A 17,655-nucleotide genomic window follows, 5' to 3' on the forward strand; every position below is an offset into this window, starting at 1 on the left:
GCAAGCATACTAGTAATATGTACTAGTATTTGCCAGTGAGCTGTGTGTCTATGTAGTACGTACTTCATTCAGAGTAGGTGCACAAGAGAGGGCAAAGACTGAATTTGATGTCCCAAAGTAACTGAACTTGAACTTGAACTTGGTAAAATTTGGTTTGGATTAATTCGCGTATCGACATCTGGATTCGCCTTCTGTTGTTATTGTTTTTTATAGCACTTGGTAAGTGTAGCAGCCATGTCTGTCTGTCTGTCTGTCTGTCCCTTGTTCAACCTGCTCACACTGCAGCAGCGAAAGCACAACAACGGACAGTTGTGTTTATCTCTGACTAGCGAGGACTCGATCGACCCGTTTCTAAGCACCTGTAGCAGGAGTAGAGCCCATCATCCGAAATTCCGAATGATACCAACAGCAAGTAGCAACAAAGTTACCAACCCATTAGTTTTGACGGAAAATGTATCAAAAACCCCGATTTTAACTGGTGCGGTGTATTTTTCAGTGACCGTTTGTGTCATTTTCTACTTTATGTATGAATATGCTATCTGTACCACCGTGCAAGTTCATGTACCCAAAGTATAATTATAACTCCTAAAACACATGGCATGTTTTGCTTCATCAAGAACAGGTGAGTTACAACATGGCATATTTTCAGAGTATGTGACACTGAACTTCTTGTTCTTCCTGCTCAAAAACATGCTGACAAAGATCACCAGAGTACCATGAGAAGCATCAAAGCTTCAAGTGTACACCAAAACTACAACAAAACAGCTAGCAGGTAGCAGCAACTCAAAGAGCCTTCAGATGTTTCTTCGTGCAGTTGCAGGCACTTTCTCTCGAGCTCGCTCATTTCTTCCCTTTTTATACCACCAGGACGTGCTCCAAGGAACTTCAGACTTTTCAGAATGAGGCCCATGCAGACGACTCTGCACCAGCAGCATAAGTGAACCGCGACGACAGCCCGGGAGGAGCACGAGCCGAGCCGCCTTGCTCAATGATTCCGTACTGCACCAGTAGCCGCGTGATCAGCACGCCGGCGACGTACGACAGACCCGATGAGCTCACGGCGATCATCAGGTAGTACATGAGGGTCTTGAAGTAGGTCCTGGTGTGGACGTGTGCCTTTCCGAGCGCCAGCAGAGCGATGCAGGCGAGCGAAGCACCGGCGACCGCCATCATCTTGTTCTCCCGGTCGTTGCTCTCGCGGAACGACAACCCGTAGAGGACCGGCGGGAGCAGCCCGAACACCATGTACGAGAGCAGGGCCATGACCATGTGGAGCCGGGCTTTGGACCGCCTCCCGAGCTGCAGCCAGTAGTGGCCGACCTGCTCGTCGTTCCCGTCCATGTCTCGGATGTCTCTCAGGTCAGCAATCTGTATTGACGGGGGAAATGAACAGTGAATTTTGAAGTTCGGAGTGCATGTTTTTTTTTCTTTTCTGTAATGAATCAGTAAGAACTGTGAAATTCAGTCAGAGAGAGATATAAGTTTGTTACATTGTGGAAGATAAGAGGAAGTCCTCCAATAAGGTTGGCTATGCCCAGGATGAATATGTCCACTGGAAGTGAAGAAAAGGATCTCATTAGCATGAGAGAGTATTCAGATGTAACAATATAAGCATATCAGTGTCAAAATAGTGCAGTTGATGAAGCAAACATGTGGAAGCAAGAAGATAGTAGGAACTGACATGTTTTGGCACCGCTTGATGCGGCTGCCGAAACAACTGAGAGGCTGGTGACTGACTCCACTAAGCCTCCATACACTATGGCTTTCAGTATATCCCAGTCATCCCTCCGTTGGGGTCTAGGAGCAAGCTGATTCACATCTCCAGAAACTGGTACCACAACATGATCTGCCGGTTGAGGATTCGGCGAGCTTGGTATATCGCCCCTCGGGATGAAACCTGGTACAGGGGAGACAACTTGGCCATCAGATACAAAAGAGAGATTAAGATGGCACCGACAAGAGAGGCACCAAGTTTCACAGAGGTGGTTGCTCTCGGAGATTTGTTTGTTCAGTACGTAACGTTACGATGATAGGCAGTGTGGAATAATAACAAATCTAAAAGGAAAATACCCCTCACCTTGTGTGATATTTGTCGCAATGGGGCTATCGAACTTGAAGTCTGGTGTGTGAATTGCATAGCTGGGAAATGAGCCATTCTCTGAAGTTCCGTGAGTATCTGAGAAAGTGAAGTTACTACTGTCAGGCTGCATCTCTGAATAACAGTACATAGCTCATGCATGGATGCTGATCACTTAATCGGACCTACCTTTGTCGCCAATCAGGTGGTGAGTTGGATGCATGATAGCTCCACCAGAAGGCATTTTACCGGTGACCACTTCAGATATGTCTTGCTTGAAATATTCTGCATGTGATGTTTCTATTGTCTGTTACTCTAGTCCAATACTTTGGCATACTGATCCTAAATAAACTGTGATGCAGTAGTGACAGTACGGGCAAGTTATGTGTGTAGCTTTCTGATCTATTGCCTGGTTGGTATACTCCATGAAACTATACTAGCAATTTTTTTTGGCATCTTCAGTGTTTGTACATTTTTCACGGCACTACTGACACGGTTTCAATACAATTTCAGAATTTGCAAGTACAGATATCAAACAAATGTGGTGCCTTCTCCATGACATTTCTAAAGAAACTGTTGTTTTATGGTCTTTCTAACTGGTGATCACTAAGTTGCAAATATAAGTATGATTCCCGGTAGTACCTGTAGAGGATGATGTTTGAGGTGATGCGCTAGGTGCTCCTGTTGTGGTTTTAGAAGATGTGGTATTCTTTTCTGATGTGACTGTAGTTGTAGTTTCGTTGTCTTCAACTGTAGTGGTGGTTTTCTGATGTTGGGAAGATGAGTCAACTGTCAGCTGCTGTGTGCCATGACTATGCTGAACATATGATTCGTTAGTTTCAGTTGTCGTTGTGGTTGCACCACTGGGAGTCGCTATTATACCAGGTAACGATGGAATCCGTGGTGAATCTGCAATATGTTCAAAGCATCAACAGAGATGTATAATATTTTTTTTAACTTGGTCTAGGAGAACACACACGCGCGCGCGCGCATTACATACCTGCAGGATCAGCTTGGTTCTCCGAAGGTGATTCGACCGTCGGATGCTCTGGTTTTACAACTGTGCCATGACTATGATAAACATGTGATGTACTAGATTCAGATTCAGTTACTGTGGTTGTGTTGCCGGACAGCAGTGGCACCGTCATTGGATCTGCAATATGTTGAATTGTTCAGATGATGAAGTGGAATATCTATGCATATTTCTTCCTTTAAGTTGGTCCGGACTCCGGAGAACATAGGTAGGTTACAAGCATACCAGCAGGATGAGATTGGTTTCGGCTATCTCCTGTCTGGAAACAAGACAGAAGCCAGCTTGTGCAATTTTCAGACCGAGGAGGGGTGTCCTCTGATGCAGGAGGAGGCAGAACATCTGGTTGTCCGTCCACATTCCTCCTCCCAAATATACGGAATATGTTGAAACTGCATCCTGGTGAAAAACAAAAGTTAAGCCACTCCCTATTGCAACAAAATATTAAAGCAATGAAACTGAACTAGGAAAGTTACTGATACCTGTTGGAATGAAGAAGGAGAAGCATGACAAGCATCTGAATACGTCGGGTGATTCTTCTTCAACCCTATCAGGTAAAGGAACAGGAGGCACCTGTCCTTCAATATACGGTCTCTTTGACGGTTCATCGGTGGGTGTTGTTCTTACTGTCCTTTTCCTCTTCTTCAGGATGACCCTTCGAGTTATGCACGAGGTGCAGTTGGGACAGAACAGGTCATAGGTTTCTTGCTCATCCAAAATCTTCTCCAGGTCATACTCTTCGACCTTCGGTTCGGCCTCGGTGACATGTCCATCCTTGTCAACTTCAGTTGGGTAAATTTGAGTTCTGTTAATTTTGAAAGTGTATGCTATCTTAGGTTCCGTGCCATTCAGGGCCTGATGGGAACCATTTGCGTGTGACCCATTTTGTAACACGCCGTTGCTTGGACCTTGATTAATTTCTTGAGCATTTCCATTTTCGTATGCTATAAGCCCTTTGCCTTTTGGAGTCAAAGTCCCATTAGTGTCTTCCTTTTCAGCACTAGATCGCATCGTTCCCGTGACATGATAACTGGCAGTTACTTCAGTAATGATATCAGGGACTGCAAAAAAAAACAATATCAGTACTAATACAAACGCTGTGAAGCAACTTTTTGTTTTATTTTGTGCAGCAAGAACTTTGAAAAAAATACGACACGGAGAAAGCAAGACATACTGGCAAGTTTGCTAGGTAAACTGAAGCTAATCACTGCTGTCCTAAAATTTTCTTATCACCATATTGTTGGGCCTCGACACTAACCTCTGTTCATTAAACCGTAACGTTCTTTCTGAACTAACGATTTGGGATTCCATTCGATTTCGTGTCGATAGCCCCGATGGTTCAGGATACCATTTTCGCACGGACTACCCAAGTGGTACGTCCAGTCGCAGTGCCGGCACTTCCATAGCCCTTCAGTGAAGCAATAGAAAGCTAATTTTACTATACAAATTAAGAGAGAACTGGTGTCCAAGTGTAATGGAAGAAAGCAGAGGCTTCTAGTACACAACTCAATGATGACTTGTACTGTAACTTGTAAGAAAAACTTTTGCCTCAAGGAGTCACTGTCATAATCCACGCTGGGAGGGTATACCTATCATTGTTTTTTTTAGCGGTCAGCAAAATGTTTCCTAGGTAGTTTTGAGTGGGAGAGGGCTAGTTTAGATGATAGTGATCTGTAAGTCACCCAATCAAAGCAAGGGTGGGCAGGCAGGGGATGTTGGTACCAATCACCATCAGTGCCCTACCCACCATGTGATCCTTAGCAAGTTAGCATGTGTTTCCCATGTCAGGTATTATGTCCTTTTTTCTTCTGATTTGTAAAGAACAAGAAAATCTCCAGAGTACCGAAGGCAATATAATCACTGCATCTGAAACAACAGCAGTAAATTTTTGCACATTTTTCATCCAGAGTACTAGAAACAAGACAAGATAACAAATTAGTTTTCCCAGCACACATGGGTTATTAAAGAAGATTCCAGAAATGGACAGAAGAGAAGTTGCAAGTAGGGCCTGAAATGCAACAGGAGTTCTCTCCTGCAGAGAATAATTCAGAAAACGATCGTTTCTGAAGAAACAGTATGGAATTCTATTCGATTTTGGCGGCGAAACAATATGAAAATGATCTACGGTACCATCTCCACACGGACTACCCAAGCGGTACATCCAATCGCAGTGCTGACACTTCCAGAATCCTTCAGTAAACGAATACAGAGCTAGTTTTACTTCCACAAGGAGAGAAACTGGGTTTTTAATCAAAGAAAACAGAACTCTCTAGTTCCTAACTCAAGTACTCAACTATGTGCCGACTAAAGTCATAGTCATATCTACCACTGAATGCTACACATTGGGGTTGTGGTCAGGAGCAATGTGCTCCCATTTAATTTGACTGCGAGGGGTCTGTAGCAGCATCCTGTAGCCAAATCAAACCAAGATTTTTCAGGGGGTGTTGCCATCCATCATTATCTGTGCCCTACCCTCCTTTGATCCTTACAGTACATACCATCTGCTACTGGTGTCCTTTTTCTCTTGTTTGATTCTTCTAGTTCTAGAACACTGAAGGAAGGCAATGATATAGCCACTGCATCCCAGGCAGAACTGAGGGGACAGAAAGAAACAGTAGGGGTGAAGTCCCCACATTTTCTTAAGAAAAAATGCCCCCACATATTTCACTAAAAGACTATTGCTTGCTTGCCAGAAATGGACAGAAAAAGTTGGAAGCAGAGCATATAATGCAACAGGATGATTTTTCAGTTTATCCTCTGAAAAATAATGATGCAGATTGCAGCCCCCATCCAGCAAGGAAGGGGAACAGCCTCCATCTATCTATCAATCAATCAATCAATCAGAATTATAGTTCATCCTTATCTTGCTCTTCCTCCCATGAGGAAAAATTAACTAAGCAGAGCACCAGTTCACCCACCCCGAACAGGGACAGTGGAGCTGCCTTGAAGGAAGGGGATGAGAGAGAGCAGATGGAGAAGCAGAGCAGAGCAGAGCTCTCACCTTTGGCTGGATCGAAGACGATGCTCTTGTGCCGCTGCTGCTGCTCCTCGACCTTGACCTCCTCCTCCTCCACCACCGCTTCTTCTTCTCCCCCGCCATTGGCGTGGTCCTCCTCGTCTCCGCCACTGGCGTCGTCTTCTTCTTCCTCGTCTCCGCCACTGGCGTGGTGGTTGCCGTCGCCATTGCTGCTGCCGTGGGCGTGGCCCAGCCTCCTCCTGATCTCCCTGGTCAGCAGCTCCTCCACCGCATCAGCGCCGCCGCCGCCGTTTTGCTCCTCCATGATCTCCACCTCCTCCTTGAACTGGTCCCACGGCTGCTGCGCGCCGGCCTCCGCCACCACCTCCATGGCCCCCTTCCTCCCCCGCAGCTAGGCTAGGCAAGAGCCAAGAAAGCTCCTCTGTTTCTTGGTCTTCTTACTCCCCTGCCTGCCTCTCACTCTGCCCCGCCCCCAAATAATGGGGATGGGATTTTATAGTACCGGCGTTGGCAGAGCCTCAATCTCTAGACAGCAGCGACCATGTCTATGTCTGGGGGTGTGGCCGTGTGGGGAAGAAGCTGCTTGTGCTTCTTATCGCCATTAAATTAATGCGGCTGAAGAGATCGATCGACGGCGTCGCCGTCAGAGCTGGAGATGGCCGCGGGCGAGGAGAGCGCCTTTGACTTTGGGCTTGGGATCCTCCGTCGTTTATCATGTGATGTGAGCCAGTACATTGCTGCTGATGAGATGATAACACAAGCGCATTGATTGGGAACTACCTACAGCATGGCCCACCTGTCGGCCTACAGGTGAAGATCATGACAGGCAGGATAATGCTAGAGTACAGTGGTGCTAAAGTTTTCTTGATGAATGCAAGGGCAGCCAGTAACCACCAACCACTTGGGTTTGGTGTGTTCTCACTAGTATTTGATTTTGTTCCTTGTCATTCATGGCCGCAATGAGGATAACATAGATTTTCCTAGAGCCCATCTATCACGATTTTCTTTCCCTCTTGCAAGGCGATTAGGGCAAAGCCTTCCTCGCTTCGATCTTCGCCCGCGAGACCATGGATTTGCCTCCACTCTGGCCGCCGCTCCGGCGGGCAAGGGTGTAGAGGAAAAAATCTTGATGTGTCGGCCCTAGCTAGCAGATATAGGTTTTAGTCCTCGCAGGCGCAGCGTTCGGATGGATGTCGGTGCTTCTTCGAGTCGGTCTTCTAGGCTCTGATCCTCTTACATTCGTCTGTCAGGGCGGATTAGACGGAGCTCCGGCATAGGTTCTTGGCAGCACCTCGAGGCGTCAAGGTTAGAGTTTCTTGTCGTGCATACGCAACAACGAGTTTTGGTGTCAGGCTCTTTAGATCGATTTAAGGGTTCAATGACGACGACTGTGGCTCTGGGGCACTTATGCACGAAGACTTCTCAGCTGTCACCAACAAGGTCGGGTCGGCTCCGGTATGGGGGTGGTTCCACGAGCGGTTTTTTAATAAACATCTTTAAGTAAGGCAAGGCGACTCCAATAGATGCTTATCATAAGCTTTTTTTTCCTCCTATCTTTTTTATCAGAGGTTGAATCGATCATCGGAAGAAGAATTAGGCCAAAAATTAGGATACATTCTGGGAAATGAAACTTCCATTAAAGACAAGCAAATGAAACGCTTTCATAAAAATCCTCATAGAATCAAGAATGAAGTTTTCATTTTGTATATGCCAGATCATGAATTAGTAATTGCATGCAATCTCCGAAAAGTTCAGTGAACTGAGCAATGTTTGAATTCTAACATACCATTATTATCCGCATAAGAAATAAAAATCTTGGTGAATCAAGCGACGTGCCATTTTTGTTCTTTTTCACGCTGATCTGATATGCTTTCAGCTTTAAATAAATGCGGCGCTTTGGCGGCTTGTACTGGCAGCGGCAGTGGTCGCTCAATGGTCTAGGGACCTCGATATTACTTTTATTATGTCTGGGGTGCTTTGTATTTCTAGTGTACTTTTATGATTAGCGTCGTGATTAAAAAGTACATATTTTCTCACAAAAAGAGGAAAAATATACATTTCTACTTTTTATATATTTTCTTTCTTTCTCAAACTACGCGTGCCTATGTTCCTCGCTGTCTCGTAGTCTGAACATAGCTGAAGATATGGTTGAGAAATTTTTGACATTGTCATCTGAACAAATGTAGGCCCATGCTGGCCACAGCTTCAGAATATTGGAGGAATACATACATATGGCTGAATATATATTCCGAATGGCCTCGGCCTTCTCTTCCTGAGTCTGTTTAAATAATAATATGCTACGCATTCGTAAAAATATATGAATTTGAAAGAAAAACTAAATAAACAACACTTGCACAATTTTTTATATATTTTTCTTAAACCTGTCTGTTAGAATGGGGATGTGCGGTACAACTAAACCCGTGAGTTTTTTTTTTGAATCACTAAACCCGTGAGTTGTCGTCGTGTAGGAAGATTAGTAGTAGGAGGAGGAGCTGGATAGCTTTTTTTTTAGGATAGGAGCTGGATAGCTGAAGAGTGAGAGAAAGTGACTTTTGATGAGACATGGGTGATCAAACCAAAGAGATTTTGGGGGTGTTTGTTTCCAGGGACTTTTTGGTGTAGGGACTAGAAAAAGTCCCTCTTAGAGACTTTTTAACCAAACAGGAGGGACTACTAGGGACTAAAAGTTGCTTTTTGGGATTAAATGAAGAAGACTCTCAAGGAGAGTCTTTTTCGGAATTTTCCAACAATGCCCCACCCTGCACCCATTGCCCCGCAGCCCCATGGTGTTGTTTGGTTATTATTTTTCTGTATATTAGGGATAACATGGTCATTTAATAACCTCTAGGGAGGGACTAGAGACTTTTTAGTCCTTGAAAACAAACAGGGAGGAACTTTTTAGGGACTAGAGACTTTTTAGTTGGGACTAGAAAAAGTCCTATGACTTATGAACCAAACGGGGCCTTTATTATGTGTGTGGTGTTCGTGTGAACACGCTTGCCTGACCAAGTGTAATAACTAATTAATCAATATTACTGGTGAGTATGATAATTAATCAACCAATTAATTAATGTGGGCACAACCCCAACAGCATTTGCCACTATTTATTCCCCAACGAAACACGCAAACAACCCAAAGCTCAATCCAACATTAACCAAATGGCTGCTGTCAAAGTAGGAATATATTTCGGCTTGACTTTGGATGACGAGAGAGGAGAAGATCGTGTATCATGTGAGGCCAGATATTGCTGTTGCCCGGAAGCAAGTACATGATGGCCACCCTAGATACACAGCCTGGCCCACCTGTCCGATCTATCACATGTGCTACCCTCCTTCTCCTGCTTTTATAAGTACGGGAGGGACATGATAGCACGATTAGATGAACTGAACTGCATGAAGAGCCAACCAGCAACCACCAACCATTATTAATTTATTGCTTTGTCAATTAGTCCTTAAAAGAAATCACTCTTTTATGATGTCAGTGAGATGACACAGCTCTGACGGTGAGATCGCATGCTTATTTCTTTTCCTATTCTCTTTTTCTTCTTTTGAAATTCAGGTGACATAGTGGGAGCACGTGCTTGACTGGAAATCAAACGCACTTTGCTTCTTGCAAATATATAGTAGAGTAGGGCTGAACTGGAGTACTGTACTGTATCATCCTCTATATGGTCCTCGCTGTCTCCGTCTCCAGGTATGAACTGTAACTCAAGTGAGTACATATGGTTGATGAGTTGAAAGACCATCATGTGAACAAGACCCTACTTGCTACAGTTTTCATCACAAGATTGGCGTGACACTACGTATATATGGACTCGTCTCGGTCTTTTCTCAACGTAATTAAGAGTCTCCTTAGAAACAAAATCGATTGCTGATTCATATAAAAAGATCATTTTCTTTAAATAAATGGAAGTTGAACATTGGTATAAATTCTTCTAGAGAAGATCACATGGTTTGTAGATAAGCCTGTGAGCTGTCATCGTGTGTAAGAAGACTGATCCATGGCACTGGTCCTTACACCATGTGCAAGAAGACCTCTCAACTGTCATCGACGAGGTCAGGCCGGCTCCAGTACGTATGGGAGCGGTGACAACAACATGTTGGTGGCTTGTTCTGACGGCAACAATGGTAGTTCGATGGCCCAGGGACTTTGATGTGATTTTTGTTATGTTTGGAGTACTTTGTACTTCTGGTGAGCTACTTTCATAATAGATTGGAGTCCTGTTTAAAAAATGCATTTATTCTTAAACTACGCGTGTATGTATGTTCCTCGTTGTCTCATAGTCTGAACAAAGCTGAAGATATGGTTGAGAAAATTTTGACATTGTCATCTGAACAAATGTAGGCCCGTGCTGGCCACAGCTTCAGAATATTGGAAGAACAGGTACATATGGCTGACTATGTATTCTTAATGGCCTCGGTCTTCTCTTGCTGTGTCTGTTTAAATAAGATGCTACACATTCATAAAAATTGAATTTGAAAATAAATAAATAAACAACACTTGCACATTTTTTATATATTGTTCTTAAACCTGGCTGTTAGCATGGAGATGTGCTGTAGAACTAAACCCATGAGTTGTCGTCGTGTAGGAAGATCCTCGTTTTTCTCGTAAAGAAAGTGGGAAGATTAGTGGTAGGAGGAAGATCTGGATAGCTGAAAGAGTGGGAGAAAGTGACTTTTGATGAGACATGCGTAATCAAACTGAAGAGAATTATTATTATTATTATTATTATTATTATTATTATTATTATTGTTATTATTATTATTATTATTGTTATTATTATTATTATTTTTTGGGTAAAGACTTCCTCGTCAACTAATTAGCTGGCAGAAAGGGATGGTTGCCATGTCATGGAGTTGATTAATTAATCAAACACATTACTAAGATATGCATGCATGCATGCGTGTTTGATAATCCTCTAAGATCTTGTCAACGGTCTAGCCGCTAATCACAAATGTTCTACTCTAGATTAACATCGTCATCAAAACGAAGATCAAATTGTTTTGGAGTGGATTTAAAATGGCATACAAAATGATGGTTAAATTATGTTGGCACTACGGCCAGCTCAAAATGTAATAAATCCTTTTACAATTTCGGTAACTAAATATTTCTTATTTCTTCGTTTGTCCCTGGGTAAAGAAAGAACCACCAACATCTTATTATTACTAGATGCATTGTAAAATGTGTGATGTTTTGTTACATGAAAATGAAATTGTTCTGGAGTACTTTTTTAAACATGTTTGCGGACAAAAAAAGGATGGTCACATCTTGGAAACTGTGTCATTTCTTCATGGAACGGGTAACGTGTGACCACTCGCCCTTATACCGTTAGTGAGCGAACGGCCTTCCCTGGCCACATTGTTCTCATGGCCCGTCTTTCGCTTGCTTTGTGATCAACCTCCTCATACAAACATGCACTGCTGCCATCGCAGAGCGAACAGAGTATAGGTGCCAACACATTTTTTTTACACCCCATGAGCACTAGTTTTAGCGAACCCACAAGGTGGCTTGTTTCCGTCTGTCGAGTTGCTTGCCAGTTTCCCTCTCCTCTACACAGATCCCTCAGTCAATCGTGCATGAGAGTTCGCTCATACGATGGAGCGAACATCAAATGCTCATTTGAAGAATTAATCAATCAAACGATTTTCTTATAAAAAATAACTTTTGTAGCCTCTCGTTGAGATAGATGTTAGTGAAAGAGGGATTCAAAAAACTAAAGTATTGATATTCCCTATCCCACAAGTAAATGTGCTAAGTTAGCCACATTAGCGGGTAAATAACACATTTATTCCACCTAGGTGCGCCTTTTATTTTACTGGAAAAATTTCTGATCTATTCATCAACGTTAAAGTACTAAAAAAAGTCAAAACTAAAAAAAAATATCTAGATATGTATATAACCTAGGGACGACTACAAGCACTGGAGCGAGCCAAAGGCGTGCTGCCGTCATCGCCCCTCCATCAATGTAGCCGGGCCAACCTTGTTGTGGTAGACAGTCAGGAAGTTGTTGTGCTAAGCCCCTAGACGACCAGCACACCATAAGTCCATAACAACAACCGTTTTCGATGAAGAGAAGCATAGATCGAACGGATCCAATCTATAGACACATAAACATAGACGAACGAAGATCGGATCCAAGCGGGTCCATCGAAGTAAAACACCGACCGAATACCGTAAGATCCGTTGGAGACAAACCTCCACACGCTCTCCGACATCGTTAGAAGTACCATTGGGACAGGGCTAGGCGTGAAGAATCGTATACCGTCTTAATGTAGCCACCGCCGCCTCGTCTTCCTGAGCAGGACATAAAACCTTCCAAAACTAAGAAAATCCTAAAAACGGAGTCCTTCCGCCGGCAAGGATCAGGATTCACTGGGCCTTCATGGCCCTAAGGCCACGGGAGACGAGGTAGCCCGGCGGTCCACCCAAACGCATATTAAATATGTGTGTTTACCAGCAATCCCACCTTCATACTCCCTCTGTCTAGGTGTACAAGTCACCTTACGAAAACCAAATAATCCTAAAACACTTAGGCGCGGTGCATTAACTCTCACCTCGTTTCTTGTTTCTTGACATATCAACCAATAAGAGATGTGGGGCGTGCATGTTTTCAGTGACTCGAGACTACCAAACACGACATGCAGTGGTTAGTTCATTGCATGTAATGCTATTAATTAGCAAATAAACATGACGTTATCTCGTTTTTCCCTCCTTCTTGGTCACGGTGCACAATCTAAGATGACTTATTCACCTAGACGGTGGGAGTAATAATTATGTGTTGATGTGTTCGGTGTCCGTGTGAACACGCTTGACTGACCAAGTGTAATAATTAGTTAATCAATATTACTGGTGAGTATGATAATTAATCAACCAATTAATTAATGTGGGCACAACCCCAATAGCATTTGCTTCCCCAAAAAAAAACAGCGTTTGCCACTGTTTATTCCCCAGCGAAACACGCAAACAGCCCAAAGCTCAATCCAATATTAATTAAATGGCCGCTGTCAAAGTAGAAACGAATCGCGGCTTGACTTTGGATGATGAGAGAGGAGAAGATCGTGTACCATGTGAGGCAGAGATTGCTGTTGCCCGGAAGCAAGTACATGATGGGCACCCTACATGCACAGCCTGGCCCACCTGTCCGATCTACCACATGTGCTGCCCTCCTCCTGCTGCTTTTAAGTACGGGACATGATAACACGATTAGATGAACTGAACTGAATGAAGAGCGGAAGTGCTGTGCACACGATCCGTGCATGCACGATCCACACACGACATGATTTGGGCCACATAGATTTACGAAACGAGGCAACCCAAGGATGCAGATGTGTTGTCGTGCGCCGATCGTGCATGAATTTATCGTGTGTGTAGCAGTGCTCAATGAAGAGCCAACCAGCAACCACCAACCATTATTAATTTATTGCTTTGTCAATTAGTCCTTAAATAACTCTTTTATGATGTCAGTGAGATCGCACGTTTGTGCTTTTCTTTTCCTTCTTTTGAAATTCAGGTGACATAGTGGGAGCACGTGCTTGACTCTATATGGTCCTCACTGTCTCCAGGTATGAACCGTAACTCAAGTGAGTACATATGGTTGATGAGTTGAAAGACTATCATGTGAACAAGACCTTACTTGCTACAGTTTTCATCACAAGATTGGCGTGACACGTATATATGGACTCGTCTCGGTCTTTTCTCAACGTAATTAAGAGTCTCCTTAGAAACAAAATCGATTGCTGGTTCATATAAAACATTATTTTCTTTAAATAAATGGAAGCTGAACATTGGTATAAATTCTTCTAGTGAAGATTTTACATGGTTTACTGCTAAGCCTGTGAGTTGTCATCGCGTGTAAGAAGACTGATCACCAATGATCAACTTGGTTTTCTTGTAAACTAAAGATATGACGAGCTGGACAGCTGAAAGAGTAAGAGAAAGTGAGATGTGCTGAGCCATGCTAAATCACCAACAATTTTATTATCTATATATCTCTCCAAATAAGATGATTATTATAATTTGAAGAAAAAAAGAAACTCCTTTTCATTTGTCGGTTTGCTTGCTAGAAAACGATACTTGGTTTTCATCTGGATGTAATTTTTATTTCTGGTGTTCGTTGTACTGCCATGATTGAAGATGAATAGATTGGAGGTTTTTTCGCAAAAAAAAATTTAATTAACCATTTAAAATTCATCTACTCCGCGGTTGCACGTCCAAGATACTACATGTGTTTGTCGTGTTGCTTTTAGCTATTCACACACAATTGCATGTTAGATCAACCGGATGCTAATGTTGTTTATGAGATCGGGTACCTCTCTGTCAGACTTGTCAATGATTTGGTTGTTGATTGTGAATGCTAATTCTACACCAATTAACGTCATTAATAAAATGAAAACGAATTTGGTTTGATACATACTGTACTATATAGAATGAGAGAGATTAGTTGGTATTTAAAATACAGTTAACGGATTGGACCATTAGGGTGTTATATTTTAATGTGTATACACGCCAGACTAAGCAAGATCTTATATGTTTGTGTGTAAACACGTCAACTGGCGAAGAGGCAAGAGGTGATGACTAGACAACTGAGTTGTGCAATATATGGGCTGGTGAATTAGCTACTGTTCATAGCTAGATTTCTCTTTTCTGTGTCTAGATTTGAATTTAGCACTATGGCATCTTGTGGCATAACTGATATATGTAGTGTTTATGCTAGTATTTTTTATAAATCACAATATTTTGGGCACTCCCAGGTGATGTTTCATGTTTGCATCCTACTATGTGGTTTGATGTAAGTTGTTGTGGACAGGAGTGGTGTCATTTTTCTACCACTAATATATTTACCAATATTTAGGTTGGATATAATAACCGCAGTGTGCGTGATATGTTTGTCAACTAGTTGCATGCTATTGATAAAAAACATACTTCCTATATTTTGGTGGGACAGTGGCCTTATGTTGGCCTCTTTGGCTATTTAAGAATGGTGTCGGTTTGACAAAAAAACACTTCTTATTTATTACAGGTGCTCTACATTTATGTATGCATCGGTTTTATATGTGGTCAATTCTAGATGTTTACCCCTCATGAGTGGTGATTTAGTCTAAGGATTGGCCATTTAGCACCCTAGTCTGTCTTTGCTTTTTCTTTTGGGTCGAACCGCGTCACACGCTTTATTTTCTCTGTTTTTCTAGAACAGTTCAGGTCCTTAATTAAACATGTGACTATAATCTTCAGGGGATGGAATACGTTTACTTGAAAGATACAAATCTACATTATAGTCCAATTAAAACGCACATGAACTGTGCATAACTGGTCTCAATCTATTTCTTGCTGCTCCCTCTAACCAATCGTGTATGATATTGCAAGACCTCTTATGAATTTTCAAATTATTCTTGCATGACTCTTCATCCGAGGTCTGAACTAACATGGTCCAGATGAGAAGTATGTTCATATTTAAACTTCTTAACTTTAATGTGATCATGGCAAGTAGCATGGTGTGTGATTGGGACGCAGCTTCCGTGCTGTAAAGGCACCTGCCTTTGGGTCTATGACATGTGGGCCAGCCATCTGTTGGCACTAGTAGGAAAAGGGGCTTTTACCCCGGTTCATAAGGGCCTTTAGTCCCGGTTCAGGAATCGGGACTAAAGGGTCGTTACTAATGCCCTAGCCCTTTAGTCCCGGTTCTTACACGAACCGGGACTAAAGGCCGTCCACGTGGCCGGTGTGGGGAGCCCAGGCAGGAGGGCCTTTGGTCCCGGTTGGTGCCACCAACTGGGACCAATAGGCATCCACGCGTCAGCACCTGGCAGGAGCTGAGGTTTTTGTTTTTTTTTTGAAAGGGGGGGGGGTTTGGGGGTTTTGGGGGGTTAATTTAGGTTGTTATTAGGTAGCTATTAGAGAGAAGTGTCCTCTCTTATATCTCCGTGCTTGGTTTACCAACGCTACGTACTGCTATGCCTAAACATGGCTTAGATTGAAGTGAAGGCAACATGTGGTGCATGTCGAAAGTAATACTAATCCGGACTTGATCAAGTTTGGATTGTACTACTTTCGACACGCACCACATGCATGTTGCCTTCACTTCAATCCAATCCATGTTTATTTCACCCGCTGATATATAATAACTCTTCATGCACGCATCATGCATCATCATATATAATAACAAGTCCTACTAATCATCATCATACAACTTCTACTCGTTATTACTAACAAGTCATACGATCATCGTCCTCACAGTCATCGAACCAACCCTACTTAATTGTTCTTAGCACATGATCATCAGTATTAGGTAGGACCGAAATACCCTCTTTAAGGTAAAATAGCATAAAACAATATAGACCCTGACTCTCCATTATGGAGAATGGAGATCATCCTGTCTCCAATTCTTGCGCCTCGCTTCCTTTTGCTTCCAAGAAGCTCCTTGCGACTGTCCATACATTTTTTCCATTCTTTGATTTGCATGTCTCCACTTCTTTTAGAAATCCGGTATGGACAGTTGAGATTCGTAGGATGACCTGGTTGTATATTCAAAACATCAAGCCTACCATTCTGATACATCAAATGAGGCACACAATCCTCTGGGATTATCTGTTGAAAAACATAGTAATAACTTCATAGTTAGCAATGATAATGCACTAGTTTTAGAACTATGCAAAATATGCACGGATGTCGTAATAGTAAGAAATCTTACCAGGGTATCTCCATAGTAGTTACCGTAATTCACCACGTGCACTAGTGGCACGTATGGAGGACCATAATGATGAGGAGTTTGATTGTAGATATTGTAATTCTCAATATCAGTACAAAATCCGACCAGATGAGTTTTCTCCTTATAAGTTAACTCAGAGCCATCGGTGTAGTAGGTTCTGTCTACCATGTTCCGCACATTGTTTGAACAATCAAAATAAGCTGTCAATGAAAATAAGCTGTCAACTATTTTGAAATGAACAATATAAATTAGCTAATAACTATGTTTGAGAAACTCACATAGCGGTAGAATTGGAGGCGTATCAACAAGGACCCAAATGTCCATATTGTCTTGCTCGATGTCAGGATCACCAAGATCCATGGTGACAAGCATACCCTCATCAAAACCATACATCTTGCAAAATGCTTCCCAATTTTTGCAACCAAAATGGGTTACGCTCTCAGAATTATACAACTTTACTTCAAAATCTATATCATGATGGGTCCTTAGGTGAATTTTCTTTGTTTCCATACTTTCATGGTCTTCAAAACCCATCCTCTCCAAGACGTAGCATCTTGCATGGCATGGGATAAGCTAGCCGAATTGTAAAAGATGAAAAGTACACGTTGAAATAGTTAAAGTCGTGCTTAATTACGAAAAAATAACACTTGTCGTCGTTGCGTACCGTTTCAACATCGAACGTCTCCTCCAGCTTAATACTGAAGCGCCGATCTTCGTCTAGGTGAGGCCTGTCGCACTGACCTCGGTCGTCGTGGCACCAGTCACACTCCCCCGGGAGACTTTCGTCGTCCGAGTACGACATTTCCTATTTCATATATAATTCAAATATTAAACATCTACAATTAAATATATGTACTAAAAAACCT

At 42.6% G+C, this 17,655-nt stretch overlaps 1 protein-coding gene across 1 annotated transcript; it reads right to left on the minus strand.

Annotated features, from left to right (window-relative positions):
- Positions 1-576: 576 nt before the first annotated feature.
- LOC109738788 (membrane protein of ER body-like protein) lies at positions 577-6,807 on the minus strand. Its single transcript, XM_040396686.3, has 10 exons — positions 6,109-6,807; positions 3,590-4,168; positions 3,336-3,506; positions 3,078-3,230; positions 2,720-2,986; positions 2,267-2,362; positions 2,078-2,176; positions 1,682-1,897; positions 1,491-1,552; positions 577-1,368 (listed from the first exon to the last, which is right to left on the minus strand). Exons 1-10 carry the CDS (start codon positions 6,452-6,454, stop codon positions 895-897), a joined length of 2,463 nt encoding a protein of 820 aa, XP_040252620.1. The 5' UTR covers positions 6,455-6,807; the 3' UTR covers positions 577-894.
- Positions 6,808-17,655: the final 10,848 nt, after the last annotated feature.

The sequence above is a fragment of the Aegilops tauschii genome, chromosome 7, assembly GCF_002575655.3.
Source record: "Aegilops tauschii subsp. strangulata cultivar AL8/78 chromosome 7, Aet v6.0, whole genome shotgun sequence".
Taxonomy (NCBI): Eukaryota; Viridiplantae; Streptophyta; class Magnoliopsida; order Poales; family Poaceae; genus Aegilops; species Aegilops tauschii.

Bases quoted from the DNA above. Each gene is read 5' to 3' on its own strand.
- LOC109738788 (XM_040396686.3), bottom strand. From the start codon at position 6,454: ATGGAGGTGGTGGCGGAGGCCGGCGCGCAGCAGCCGTGGGACCAGTTC. The intron at 1,898-2,077 runs GTGAGGGGTATT...CCCCTGTACCAG, and splicing joins TGCGACAAATATCACACAAG to GTTTCATCCCGAGGGGCGAT. The intron at 1,369-1,490 runs GTAACAAACTTA...CCGTCAATACAG, and splicing joins TTCCTCTTATCTTCCACAAT to ATTGCTGACCTGAGAGACAT.